The 14,631-nt window shown below is 42.0% G+C and overlaps 1 protein-coding gene across 1 annotated transcript in view; it reads left to right on the top strand.

The window, feature by feature from the left end:
- The window catches only part of LOC126234606 (pseudouridine-5'-phosphate glycosidase-like), a 191,483-nt gene extending 180,784 nt beyond the window's left edge, over positions 1–10,699 (top strand). Inside the window, exon 10 of the mRNA XM_049943330.1 lies at positions 10,146–10,699. Coding sequence (XP_049799287.1) covers positions 10,146–10,151 — 6 coding nt within the window. The 3' untranslated portion in view covers positions 10,152–10,699. The remainder of the gene's footprint in view (positions 1–10,145) is intronic.
- The last annotated feature ends 3,932 nt before the right edge of the window (positions 10,700–14,631 follow it).

Raw genomic sequence — 14,631 nt, 5'->3', positions numbered from 1 at the left:
AAAAAAGTGATTTCTGTGGCTGGGAGCTATCAAGTGAATTAAAATACATTCACATGATTATGGGAGGCTACAATATGTTGTTAGTTCCATATGTAATTTTATTTCCACCTTTCTGACAGTCAAGCATCAATCGCCTTGTAGAACAATGAAGTTATTTTTGTCGCTTTGGTAAAGAAATTCGCTTTTTATTTATATTTTCCGCTGAGGCAGCCAGTTTGTTTCAAATGAAGTGTTTAATTCCACGCTATTGGCTAGTTTCAACTATTCACTGCATTTCAAGTGCATGTTTTCATCTTCTAGCACATATGGCATTATGCCATAATAAAGAAGCAAACATTAGATAATACAGTACTGGTGTTCCAATAAAATTTACATCCCAAAACTCACACTGAAAAGCTTAATATTAGATCGAGGCCTACTTCGCTGGGAATCTGGACATATGAATGTGCACTTTAACGCGAATTATTCATTTCAGTATGGTTCAAGAAATTCCGACTCTCTTGGAGTACCCTCTGATGTCTTATTTCTTTTATGACATAATGTAAGATCTTTTAGTGTTTTACACATACAAACATATGGGCTTTCTATGTCATCGTAGCTGCGCAAGCGCGGGGGCGCATCTTATGTGGCACACTCTGGAAAATGCTGGAACAAATCTATTTGCAACAGTTCGCGGGAAAATATTGCGAATTGTGGTTTGAAAAGCGTTATTTTCAAAGTAAATTTCCTTTTGCGCAAGATGAATTATGTGCGAGAATGTACGATGAATTTCTTAAATCACAGAGCATTTGACTCTCATTTAAAAATCAACTCTTTAATGACAAGCCATCTAGAAGAATTTTGAGCCCAGAAGATCAGAGATTTATTTTGGTATTAAACATTTTACTGGCACATTTGTGTGATGTGTCTTAAAGTGTAAAACGCGCAAAAATATCAACATTATATGTGAAAGCTTAGTTTCACTTGTAACTTATTAATCTTTGCGACAAATATTACGAGGGCTATCCACAAAGTACATTACGTTTTGGAATTAAAAATAAATAAAGTATTGGAATTTTTTTAATTATATACAGATGACAGCCACACTTAAATACTACTTTTCTACATAGTTGCCATTTAAATTAAGGCACTTATCGTAGCGATGGACGAGCTTGGAAATTCCTTCGTCGTAAAATTCGGCCGCCTGCGCCTTCAACCACGTAATGACTGTCTTTTGGGACAGAAAAGGTGTGATTTTTGTGGATTTCCTGGAAAGAGGCACTACAATAAACTCTCAAAGGTATTGCCAAAGTCTGCACAACCTCAGAAGAGCAATACAAAACAAGCACAGGGGAAAGTTGGGCTCAAAGATCTTGCTGATTCACGACAACGCCCGGGCCCACACGGCAAATGCCACTCGTGAAGTTCTCTAATCTTTTAAGTGGGAGTTGTTTCCTCATCCGCCGTACAGTCCCGACCTGGCACCGAGCGACTTCTACTTATTCCCAGCAATGAAGAAGTGGTTGGCTATGCAGCATTTTGATGACGACGCACAGCTTCAAGAAGAGGTAATCACGTGGTTGAAGGCGCAGGCGGCCGAATTTTACGACGAAGGAATTTCCAAGCTTGTCCATCGCTACGATAAGTGCCTTAATTTAAATGGCAACTATGTAGAAAAGTAGTATTTAAGTGTGTCTTTCATCTGTATATAATAAAAAAAATTTCCAATACTTTATTTATTTTTAATTCCAAAACGTAATGTACTTTGTGAATAGCCCTCGTATATACTTTTCCTGTATCAACACTACGTACATTAATTTCAACCATTAACTTTTCCTGTTTGTATGTTTGCACTGCGTAAGTGATGTTCTTATTGGCTGACTACATCACGTGTCCTGTTCTATGAATATCCGCTGTCATCGGCTGGCGAGATCTCGTGATATGAGCTATGACTGGCGTACAAAAGCGTATTGCAATCTCGATTTCAATGCTTCGGATAGTAACATACGGTTTTTGGTGCAATTCGAGTTTATACTTTCGTAATACAAAAATATGCAGCATATGTGTTGCTGCACATTAGAGAACTTTCCAAAACGTGGTTTTTCTTCGAGTTTTGTTTTCTAAAGTGCCGGGAAATTCTAAGCTGCTGTATAAAACCATAACTATTCAAATGACTGATGAATTTTACAGTTCCGAGGGAATGTATAGTTTCACTTAACACAGAAAAAGTGTATTTTCACCCAGGAGAAAGTGTTTCCCACCCGGGAGAAAAATGTATTTTTAACCGGGAGATCCGGGAAAAATCCGGGAAATTTTTTTCCTTGTCCACATATACACCCTGTTATGGGTGGCCGGTATCCTCTTTCTACAATATAAATGCACATGGTGATTAACTTGGTTCTTTTTTACATGAACAGATATCTGCTACTTATTTTTAATTGGGTCCATGTCTTGTGGTACAAGCTCATCCATAATAGTCCTCTTGCTGACAGTATCAGTTATCTTGCTATTACAGCTAATCTGGTTGCTATGTACTATCGTAACCGGTGATGTGAACTGACAGATGCCAATTGGACTGCGAGTTAGTGACTAAGTGAGGCCCTAGGCGGCAGCCTAAATACACTCCTGGAAATGGAAAAAAGAACACATTGACACCGGTGTGTCAGAACCACCATACTTGCTCCGGACACTGCGAGAGGGCTGTACAAGCAATGATCACACGCACGGCACAGCGGACACACCAGGAACCGCGGTCTTGGCCGTCGAATGGCGCTAGCTGCGCAGCATTTGTGCACCGCCGCCGTCAGTGTCAGCCAGTTTGCCGTGGCATACGGAGCTCCATCGCAGTCTTTAACACTGGTAGCATGCCGCGACAGCGTGGACGTGAACCGTATGTGCAGTTGACGGACTTTGAGCGAGGGCGTATAGTGGGCATGCGGGAGGCCGGGTGGACGTACCGCCGAATTGCTCAACACGTGGGGCGTGAGGTCTCCACAGTACATCGATGTTGTCGCCAGTGGTCGGCAGAAGGTGCACGTGCCCGTCGACCTGGCACCGGACCGCAGCGACGCACGGATGCACGCCAAGACCGTAGGATCCTACGCAGTGCCGTAGGGGACCACACCGCCACTTCCCAGCAAATTAGGGACACTGTTGCTCCTGGGGTATCGGCGAGGACCATTCGCAACCGTCTCCATGAAGCTGGGCTACGGTCCCGCACACCGTTAGGCCGTCTTCCGCTCACGCCCCAACATCGTGCAGCCCGCCTCCAGTGGTGTCGCGACAGGCGTGAATGGAGGGACGAATGGAGACGTGTCGTCTTCAGCGATGAGAGTTGCTTCTGCCTTGGTGCCAATGATGGTCGTATGCGTGTTTGACGCCGTGCAGGTGAGCGCCACAATCAGGACTGCATACGACCGAGGCACACAGGGCCAACACCCGGCATCATGGTGTGGGGAGCGATCTCCTACACTGGCCGTACACCACTGGTGATCGTCGAGGGGACACTGAATAGTGCACGGTACATCCAAACCGTCATCGAACCCATCGTTCTACCATTCCTAGACCGGCAAGGGAACTTGCTGTTCCAACAGGACAATGCACATCCACATGTATCCCGTGCCACCCAACGTGCTCTAGAAGGTGTAAGTCAACTACCCTGGCCAGCAAGATCTCCGGATCTGTCCCCCATTGAGCATGTTTGGGACTGGATGAAGCGTCGTCTCACGCGGTCTGCACGTCCAGCACGAACGCTGGTCCAACTGAGGCGCCAGGTGGAAATGGCATGGCAAGCCGTTCCACAGGACTACATCCAGCATCTCTACGATCGTCTCCATGGGAGAATAGCAGCCTGCATTGCTGCGAAAGGTGGATATACACTGTACTAGTGCCGACATTGTGCATGCTCTGTTGCCTGTGTCTATGTGCCTGTGGTTCTGTCAGTGTGATCATGTGATGTATCTGACCCCAGGAATGTGTCAATAAAGTTTCCCCTTCCTGGGACAATGGATTCACGGTGTTCTTATTTCAATTTCCAGGAGTGTACTTGCCATTGAGAGGGCAGTGGTGGCGTGTTGCTAGTTGGTGTGTGTTTGGCCTCTCTCACGATGGGCATGCTTGATCCAGTGCCTGCTACTGATCTTCGTGCTACATCTTTGCTGACTGGTGTGCTGGCGACAGCTTACATCAGTAGTGATGAGCTAGGAGCCATGACTGTGGACGAAGGAACACTCCCAATCGTACCTCGCTATCTGGCTTGCGAGGCAACAGGAACATCCTCTGGAAAACTGCTGCCAGGGCACATGTCCAAGCCTGAGAGTGTGTCCTGAGGCAATGACAAATCCAGGTCCATTGGGTCGGCGAGAGGGGACGGTGGGGGCGAGGGTGCATCATCCATCCACTCCTCCTGGGGTGCCCTGGTGGCACCAGCGGGCGGCTGCAAAAGCTGTGTGGTCCTGCGAAGCCACGAATGTGAGGGAAGAAAAGCAGCAGAATCACGGGGCAAGTGGCATGCACCAATTTTGCTCTGACGGCGGTGGTGCAAACCGTCAGGACCTGCAATCAAGTACATACAAGAGCCAATGCATTCCTGGATTATGCCTCTTTCCCAACCCATATGGATACCATAAACCCTGAAAAGAACAATATCGTGTTTCACAAAGCAAGACTTGCATACTGTTGGCACTGCACATTGCTGTGGTGGATGTAGCAGGTGTATCAGCGTCCAATGGCAGCGGCCCTGCATAAGTTCTGCCTGTGATGGTCTGTCTCGTGGGTGGGAGCAATAGGAGGCAAGAAGACGCCTGTTCCCATGTGTGGGGGTGCAAAGCTTGGCCATCTGTTGTTTGAAAGTGTGTCTGAAGCATTCTGCTTCTCTGATGGACTGGGGCTGAAATGCCACTTCATTCACAGAACTGTTCAAAATCACGCGAAGTGAACTGTGGTCCATTGTCTGACACAAGTACTTCTGGCAAAGCTTCTATGTAAGATAGGGAGGACAACACTTGAATGGTGCTATGGGGCAGAGTTCATAGGCACTGCAAATGGAAAGTTGCTAAGAGTCTACCACTATGAGCCAACGAGTGTTCCAAAATGGTCCTGCAAAGTCTATGTGCTCTCGTTGCCATGGGTATTGAGTCTTAGGCCAAGCTGAGAATGTCTGTGGTGGAGTCGATTGGTTTTCTGTGGATGCACGACGCTGTGATGTCATCTGTTCAATGTGGGCATCCATCCCCTGCCAAGTACAGTGCCATAGCGCTAACTGTTTAGTGCGAACAATTCCACAGTGTGCTTGGTGGGGCAAGCACAACACATCCTTTTGCAGCTTTTTGGGAATAAGCACACGCAACTGTCCACTGTCATTTTGAACTAGAATCACACCCCGTAGCATTGAAAGGCTATGCCAATGTGCAAACCATCAGTGCACAACTGAGTTCTCGATACTGTTCAATGAACAAGGCCAAGATATGTGAATGTAATGCAGCAAAATCTTGAGATCTGGGTCTGCTTTCCCGGCCTAAGCAGTTTTTCTGTAGTGTAAGGGAAAAGATTCCAGCATTTTAGAGTCCTGTGCATCAATTTCGCATCAAGATACGGCATATTCATCAGGGATCAAAATGCACTAAAGATCTCTCACTAAGTAAAGCATTTTTGAGATTCTGAAATGCATCTTGACAGTCTTTAGTCCACACGAAAGGTACATTTTGCCGACACAAGTGATGCAATTGAGCTGCGATCTGAGTGGCATTCGAAATGAACTGAATGTAGTATGTTATCTTGCCTAGTACTGACTGCAGTTCAGACACATTGTGAGGAACAGGCAGATCATGGATTGCAAGCAAATGACATTGGAAGGGTTCACACCCTGACTGTTTATCACATGACGTTAGTACTGTAGTTCAGTTTGAAAAAAGTCATATATTTCAAGATGACACTTGAGTCCTGCTTCTGACAAAACTCAGAAAAAATATGCAATTTGGCAGTGTGTTCCTCTGCTGTATGACCTGAGACGACAATGTCGTCAAGGTAATTTAAACAAAATGGTACTTTTCCAGTCAGCTGTTCCAAGTAATGCTGGAAAATGGTGGGTGTGGAAGCACTGCCAAAGGGCAAGCACAGATACTAAAACAGTCCTAAGTGTGTATTTACAACAAACACTTTCTGTGATTCTTCAGACAGTGGAATTTAATCATGCAAGTCTATCTTAGTAAAGTAACATCCTGCACCAAGCCTGTCCATGAGTTCCTCAGGACAAGGTAATGGATAAGTGTCAACTACTGTCTGTGGGTTGACTGTAGACTTGAAGTCAACACAAATACAAACGCGACCAGGAGGCTTAGGCAACAAACAATGCATGGGAGCAGTTACACCATTATCTTGCAATTCTTTCAATTCACTGGCTACTTTGTCTCTTAAAGCAATTGGAACAGGGCAGGCCCAGAAAAACTTAGGCTGTGCATTGTCTTTCAGTGTAACATGTGCTACAAAGTTATTAATTTTTCTCATTCCTTCTGAATAAAGTTCAGGAAATTCTTTAAGCTACAGTGTCTTTTGGTGCAAAAGCAGATACTGAAAGTACATTGTCTTGGATGGTAAGTCAAAACAAATCAAAGACATATAAACCAAATATGTTCTCACTGTCTCTTGATTTCAGCATAGTAAAATTCACTGTCCTAGTGTTAGATTTGTAAGTGGCAGGCAAGCTACACTGTTCAAGTACTGGAATTTCCTGTTCTTTGCAAGCAGTGAGGTGCTTGCTAGATTTAGAAAGGCATGGTGAGCCTTACTGTACATACGTGGCATTATTAAGCAAAGTTACTGTGGCATCTTTGTCTGACTGAAAGTTCACATGACGGCCAGCAGTTCATGATGACAAATATAGTTTATTAGAATGTCGTTGCACAGTGCTGTGATGAGAAGCAGGCACAACCTTAATCTTACCTTTGTCAGAACCTGAAGTATGTTCTGAAAACATAAAACATAACATTCACTGCACATACCTGTTTTTTCTGGGAGCAGGCAAAATTGGCGTTTTTGTGCTGTTGCAAACAAATTGCTTGGACACGGTCTTTTTTTCCACAGATGTAACACATTGCGTTATGTGATGGGCAATCCTCTCTTTTATGGCGAGCAAAACATCTATGGCAAGATTTCACTAAATTCATAGACCTGTTTACATGTCTACATGGTTGTCCATGTGGCTGAGTATGCACTTGTTATGGCTGCTTGGGCCACTAGGGGCGACTCGACCTGACAAATCGTGGCGTGGTCAAACTTATCGGCTGCTATGGCACTCGAATCATATTGCTCTAAGATTCTCAATACTTGGGGGACTGATGTATCAGAGTATTTCAAGATCTGTGTCCATATTTTGCAATCTGGGACATTGAATGTTATCATATTGCATATTATGAGATCACTGTAAAAGTTGCCACAACTACACTTAAATTTACACTTCCTAGTCATGCCCTTTAATTCTGTGTACCACTGACGGTACATCCATTCTGACTTTTTCTGCTAGCAAAAGAACTTATGTCTAACTGCAGCTACTTGGACATGCTGGTCATAATACTTGGTTAATGGAGCGATTACTTGGTCATAGCTGAGTTTGTTGGAAGACGCAGTTGGGAATAGTTTTTGTATTAGCCCGCAATCAAAAGGAAGTATTGTAACTTTACAGTACCATGAACATGATGAACTTGATAATGTGTTTGGAGCTGAGTCAGGTATTCAATCCATTCCTCTTCTGGGTCCTTAAGTTGCCAGAATGTAGGTGTACTTGTTGGCAGCACCTGATGGGCTGGTTGGTTGGTCAGTTGTGCAGCTGATGCAGCTTGCGCAGCCAGTAGTTGCTGTACTGTCATCAGTAGGGCAGTTATTTGTTGGTTCTGAAACTGAAAAGCTTGTGCTAGATCCATCACATTGAGCTTCTACAGCGGAGGCACAGTGACGGGCTGAAGGGGGCAGTGAATTCAAGGTGTACACAAATATGTTACATCAAAAAGCAAGCAAAGCCACTGAAAAGAGAAATTTGATTACTTCTGCGGCTACCCTCCTGGAATACATGCAAGTGCACAATAAAAAATTGGAAACACTTGAATATGAACACCCTTGCAAGCTAAAAGAAAAGAGAAGCAAGCAAAATCTTCATCCAAATTAATTAACTTTGATCACCACTGAATTATCTGTAGAGTCTTGTATCGTGGAAGCAAGGAACAGGATGTGGTTATTGGTAGCCAGTATACTCATTCTAAAACACAAATGCAAACATGGATTAACTCAGTTCTTTATTTACATGAACAGATAGCTGCTACTTAACTTTAATCGAGTTCATATGTTGTGGTACAAGCTCATCCGAAATAGTCCTCTTGCTGACAATATCAGTATCTTGCTATTACAATTAATCTGGTCACTATGTACCATTATAGCCAGTGATATGAGCTGACAGACACCAACTGGAATGCGAGTTGGTGACTCAGTGAGGCCCTCCAGTCAGCGGCGGTGACCTAAATACTTGCTGTTGAGAGGGTGTTGGTGGTATGTTGCTAGTTGGCGTGTCTTTGGCCTCTCTTGTGATAAGTGCACTTGATCCAGTGCCTGCTATTGATCTTTGCACTGCAAATGGTTCAAATGGCTCTGAGCACTATAGTACTTAACTTCTGAGGTCATCAGTCCCCTATAACTTAGACCTACTTAAACCTAACTAACCTAAGGACATCACTCACATCCATGCCCGTGGCAGGATTCGAACCTGCGACCATAGCGGTTGCACAGTTTCAGACTGTAGCGCCTAGAACAGCTCGGCCGTCCCGGCCAGCTTTGCACTACATCTTAGCCAACCGGTGTGCTGGGAATAGCTTATACCAGCACAGATGCATTGTTGGTGTGCAATGCCTTCCATCTCTGTGGAGGAAGGTGATCAAGATGTAGGGCAATTACACTGAGGGCTGAATGTCTGTCAAAAGTTCGGTATGAATTATAACCATGTTGCCTCTACTTTTTATCCAACCCATGTAGTAGCATTTGCTGATACCTGATTCCAAGTTTTCGTATCACTTATGAGGTATTAAATATAACTCTCAAATTATTTTCAGGGAGAAGAATTTAAATGTTGTTAAAATTTGTTTATTCCATTCAAACAAGGAAAACAAACACTATGTTTGTGTGTATTTTTCTTATTAAGATGAAGCTAGGTATCATGCACTGCATTTACTTTTAAGTACAACTACTGTGGATCGCTAATAATGCATCAGCCAGTTCTTTTCCCAAACAATTACAGTTACATAAATAATTAATTAGTTAGTATTTCAAATAATCAGTCACAAAATCTTGACAACTGTCTAATACAGACTACTTTGTTACAACAGACTTTTTGCAGGAACACTATTGATCAGTTTCCAGACAAAATATAGTAGTGAAAGCAGATCAGTAATCAGTTAACACAATCTAAAAGATGTAGTTATAGTTATTATGACAGTTGTGGCCTTTGCTGTGTATTCAGTGTAAAAACATTCATATTCCATGAAACAAGCTTATTCTGTGGCATAACATATTCTCTACATCGTGATGGCAGATGGATCTAGTGGCAGCTCTCGGAAGGATGATGATGCAACCTAGTGGCCGCTAGTCATTGCTAATGTCATACTTCCAAGTCTGTGTGGCAGATAACTTCTTTCTTATAATACAAGCCCATCATTGTATGTTGAATGAAAAATGTAATAGTATTTATTCTTATCACTTAATACTCAGGTTATTAAAGTTATTTTACATTACTGTAAAAAATTGGCTTAACTAGATGGTGGTGGACCTCTTATATCTTTCAGGCACTTACTACACATGGGAGGATGCGATTTGTCAACAAATTAGCCCTTAGGAACTTAGGTGCACTGAGTACTAGTTATTGGCCTAGGAAGATGCAACACAAATATGGGGTCTGAATAATAAAACCTGTAATATTTGCTATTTAATGATAGTAACTGAACCCTGAATTAATAACTTTGCCTGACAGTTCAGAAATTGTTGAGGATGAACAACAGTGTTTTGATTCTTGAGTAAAAATCACCATGTAAGCATGTCACTTGCACAGAATAAATGAACTGTCATTTATGAAACAATGCTTTCATTCCCTGACACAGACTAACTCTAATTAAGCCAACTTTCCATTTCAGCCATAGGACATCACTGCAGTTCAACAGAGTGAAACATCAAGAGTGAAACCTACAAATAACTTTCAGCAGAAATTAAAATCAACACTACTGTATTTCCTCATACTAAATGCAGTCAGGTGTCACTTAGCATTTCTAACTAGCCCTCAGAATCAGTCATTACATTCAAGATAGAATGGGACTTTCAGGATCAGTAAATAATGCCCTTGATTATCTGAAACTAGCCTTCACAAATAGCTTCAAGTACATGAATATATCACTCACTACACCAAAAGAAATAACTTCCATAATAAAATCTTTAAAAACAAAGCATTCTAGTGGGTACGATGAAATATCAACAAAGTTAATTAAGGCATGTTCTTGTGAGTTTAGCACAATTCTAAGTTACTTGTGTAACCAGTCAATTATAACTGGGACATTTCCTGACTGGCTAAAATATGCAGATGTTAAGCCTCTATTCAAGAAAGGGGATAAAGAGATACCATCAAACTACAGACCGATTTCACTTTTGCCAGCATTCTCAAAAATTTTAGAAAAAGTAATGTACAGGCAGCTGCTCAACCATCTGACCACAAATAACATATTATCAAGAACACAGTTTGGATTTCTGAAGGGTTCTGATATTGAGAAGGCTATTTACACCTACAGTGAAAATGTACTTAATTCATTAAATAACAAATTACAAGCAGCAGGTATTTTCTGTGATTTGTCAAAGGCATTTGATTGTGTGAACCACAACATCCTTTTAAGTAAATTAGAATTCTATGGTGTCACGGGCAGTGCTGCGAAATGGTTCAAGTCATACCTCACTTACAGGAAACAAAGGGTGTCAGTGCAAGGGACTAGTGAATTAAGTCATCAGTCATCATCAGAATGGGAAGAAATTACATGTGGTGTCCCACAGGGATCCATCTTAGGGCCATTGCTTTTTCTTGTGTACATTAATGATCTCTCATCAGTTACACTGCCAGAAGCAGAGTTCGTTTTGTTTGCAGATGACACAAGTATTGCAATAAATAGTATGTCAAGTGTAGTTCTAGAAAGATCTGCTAATGGTATTTTCATGGATATTAATAAATGGTTTAAAGCCAACTCACTGACATTAAACTTCGAAAAGACTTACTATATGCAATTCAGAACCTGTAAGAGGTTTCCACCCAGCATATGCATAAAATACAAAGAAGAGCAGATAGAAGAGGTTGACAGTCTTAAATTCCTGGGATTACAACTTGATAATAAATTCAGTTGGGAAGAGCACACCACAGAACTGCAGAAACGCCTTAACAAATCTGTATTTGCAATTCGAGTGTTAGCAAACATAGGCGACATAAAAGTGAAAAAGCTTGCCTACTTTGCCTACTTTCATTCCATAATGTCATATGGTATAATATTTTGGGGTAACTCTTCAAGTCAAACACAAGTTTTCAGAGTCCAAAAGCGTGTAAGATGTATTATTTGTGGAGTAAATTCGCGGACATCCTGTAGAAACCTCTTCAAAGAACTGGGTATACTAACTACTGCCTCTCAGTATATTTACTCATCAATGAAATTTGTTCTAAATAATATATCTCTTTTTCCAACAAACAGCTCAGTTCATACATACAATACCAGGAACAAAAATGATCTGCACAAGGACTTAAAAGCACTTACTTTAGTTCAAAAAGGGGTCCACTACTCAGGAACACTCATCTTCAATAATTTGCCAGTAAACATAAAAAATTTAGTTACAAATAAAGATCATTTTAAAAGGAGCCTGAAAGACTTACTAGTGGCCAATTCCTTCTACTCCATTGACGAATTTTTTAATAGAAACAAATGATGTATTGTATATATTCATACTATTAGTATTGTTATTTCAGCTTAAAAAAAAAATTGACATGTTCCACATCCACGAGGATCTCCTCAGCACGGATCTATGGAACGAAAACTAATCTAATCTAATCTAATCTAATCTAAGCAGTATCCTGTTGACACAGTGTACATTGTTAAAAGTCATGGCAGAATTGAACTTACTTTTTTAAACATTTTTCTTTTTTGTAATTTCAACCTGCATCAGTGAGATTATGGACTCTTTACTGGCTACCTTGTTCTTGCCTGGTTGTTAGCTGCACACTGCTGTCAACTAGTTATTGAGTTCACAGATCATTTAATCAGCAGCGACACCCTGTAACTTAAATTATGCTTTCTATAACAATGAAAACAATGAATTCTTGATAAAAAAATTAATTGGGTAGATAAAAAATCTACTCACCAAGTGGCGGCAGAACACACACATAAAAGACTGTTGTGATTGGTAGGCTTTCAGAGCCAGTGGTTCTTTCTTCAGGCAGAAGGGTTGAAGGGGAACGAATAAATGTGAAGGAAAAGGACGGGAGAGGTCTAGGTAAAGGGGTAGATTTTGGGAAAGTCACCCAGAACCGCAGGTCAGAGGATTCTTACCATTCGGGATGAGAAGAAAAATTATGCTTTCTGCAACATACACCAACATCCACGAACACAATGGGAAACTCCCCTTATCAAGATGGTGTTTTCTTTCTCAGCTGTCCATATAACTCTGGTTAAGGTAATTTAAGACAGCCAATATTAACAGTCTGCCACAACTGTTTTCCTATAGCTGTAAATGTATTCACCAGCATGGTCATATATCAGTGGAGTAACAATGTAACAAAAACAGTAACATAGGCAAAATTCATCACAAAGTTGGCAATAAGACTATAATATGAAGAGATCTAGCCAATTGATGAAGTTCGTTACAATGAGAATTAAGGATATGTTGGGGAGTTCCCACCTGAGCAATTAAGAGCTGGTGTTAGAGGGGGAGAATCCAGATGTCACAGGCTGTGAAGCAGTCATTAAAGTGAAAGTCATAATTTTGGACAATATTTTAAACAACTGTGTGGCCATAGTTTGGTGGTAGCCACTCATGTGGATGGAGAGCCTGTTAGTTATCAGGGCCATTTAGAATGCAGCACAGTGTATGCTTTCTCACTTGGCCCAGCCTTTGATGGGTTAGAGGACGGCAGTGCCAGGATTGGAATACGTGGTAGTGGGAGGGTGCATGGGACAAATCTGACACCTGATTGTATTGCAGGGATATGAGCTATGAGTCAAGAGGTTAGGGGCAGTAGTAAATTAGGGATGGACAAGGATATTGCTTATACTGGGCAGGTGATGGAATACCAGTGTGGGAGTGATGGGGAGGATATATCATATTTCAGGGCAGGATGGGAGATAATCGAAACCCTGGTGGAGAATGTCAGTCAGTTGCTTCATTTCTGGGTGGTACTGAGTCACAAGAGGACAGCTTCTTTGTGGCTGGACTGTGATGTATGGGGGATGGTAGATGACTGGTCAGACAAGGTATTGGAGATCTATCTCTGGACAAGTTTGGGAAGGTTATTTCAGTCTGTGATGCTCATCACTACAGATGTAACAACTATGGGTGGCTAGGCAGTGTGGAAGGGACTTCTTGATGTGAAATGGGTGGCAGTTATCAAAATGAAGGTATGTTGATGGTTGGTACGTTTGATGTGGATGGAGGCACTGACATAGCCATACTTGAAATGGAGGTTGATATAAAGGAAGGTGGCTTGTTGGGCTGAGGAGGACCAGGTTGATGATTAGAAATGATTTCTGTAGATAGCATGTGAATGGGTCAGATAGGATGGTGGTATGCAGGTGTCCATTATTGTACCACAGACTTGTTTGTAGGTAATGCCTTCAAAGGAGAAGTAATTATGGGTGGAGTTGTAGTTGGTCACTGGTCACAATGGGAAGGAGGTTGAATGTCTGGAGACAGTCAGGCTTTGGGAAAGGTAGTGTTCAATAGCAGCAAAGTCATGGACGTTGGGGATGTTGGTATGAGGGAGATATCATTGACAGTGCCAGGCAGGTACCAGAAGGTAATGAACCAGGTCATTGTGGAAGAATTTGATGGTGGGATTCCATGAGCAATGCAACAATGTAGGAATAGTACGTGGGACTGGGCTCTGGCTAGGGATATGAAAATTTTTCTGTATTGGGCTAGATGGCTGGAGCAAAGATCCATAGTGGAGGATAAAGAATACATAAAATTACCTAAAAATATATGTGGTCAAAAGTATCCAGAATACTACCTTTATCATGGCTTGAACTCAGCTGAGGACACTTTCTATGGAGTCTCTGAAAGCCTGTGAAGGAATGGCAGACCATTCTTTCTTAAAAGCTGAGACCAGAGGATGTACTGATATTTCATGCTGGCATATGAAGTGAAGCTGACATTCTAACTCAACCCAGAGGTGACCCATTGGGTACAGGTCAGGACTCTGGACAGGCCAGTCAATATCAGGAATGTTATGTCCACAAACTATTGTCCCACAGACACTGCTTTATGACAGAGTGCATTGTCATGCTGATACAGTCAGTCATCATCTCTGAACCGTTCCTCCATTGTATGCAATATACAGTGATGTAAAATGTGTGTATATCCTTCCACAGTTAGCATTTTCAT

The sequence above is a fragment of the Schistocerca nitens genome, chromosome 2, assembly GCF_023898315.1.
Source record: "Schistocerca nitens isolate TAMUIC-IGC-003100 chromosome 2, iqSchNite1.1, whole genome shotgun sequence".
Taxonomy (NCBI): Eukaryota; Metazoa; Arthropoda; class Insecta; order Orthoptera; family Acrididae; genus Schistocerca; species Schistocerca nitens.
Note: the sequence above shows the minus strand (reverse complement) of the source record. Positions and strands in the feature narration are given on the sequence as shown.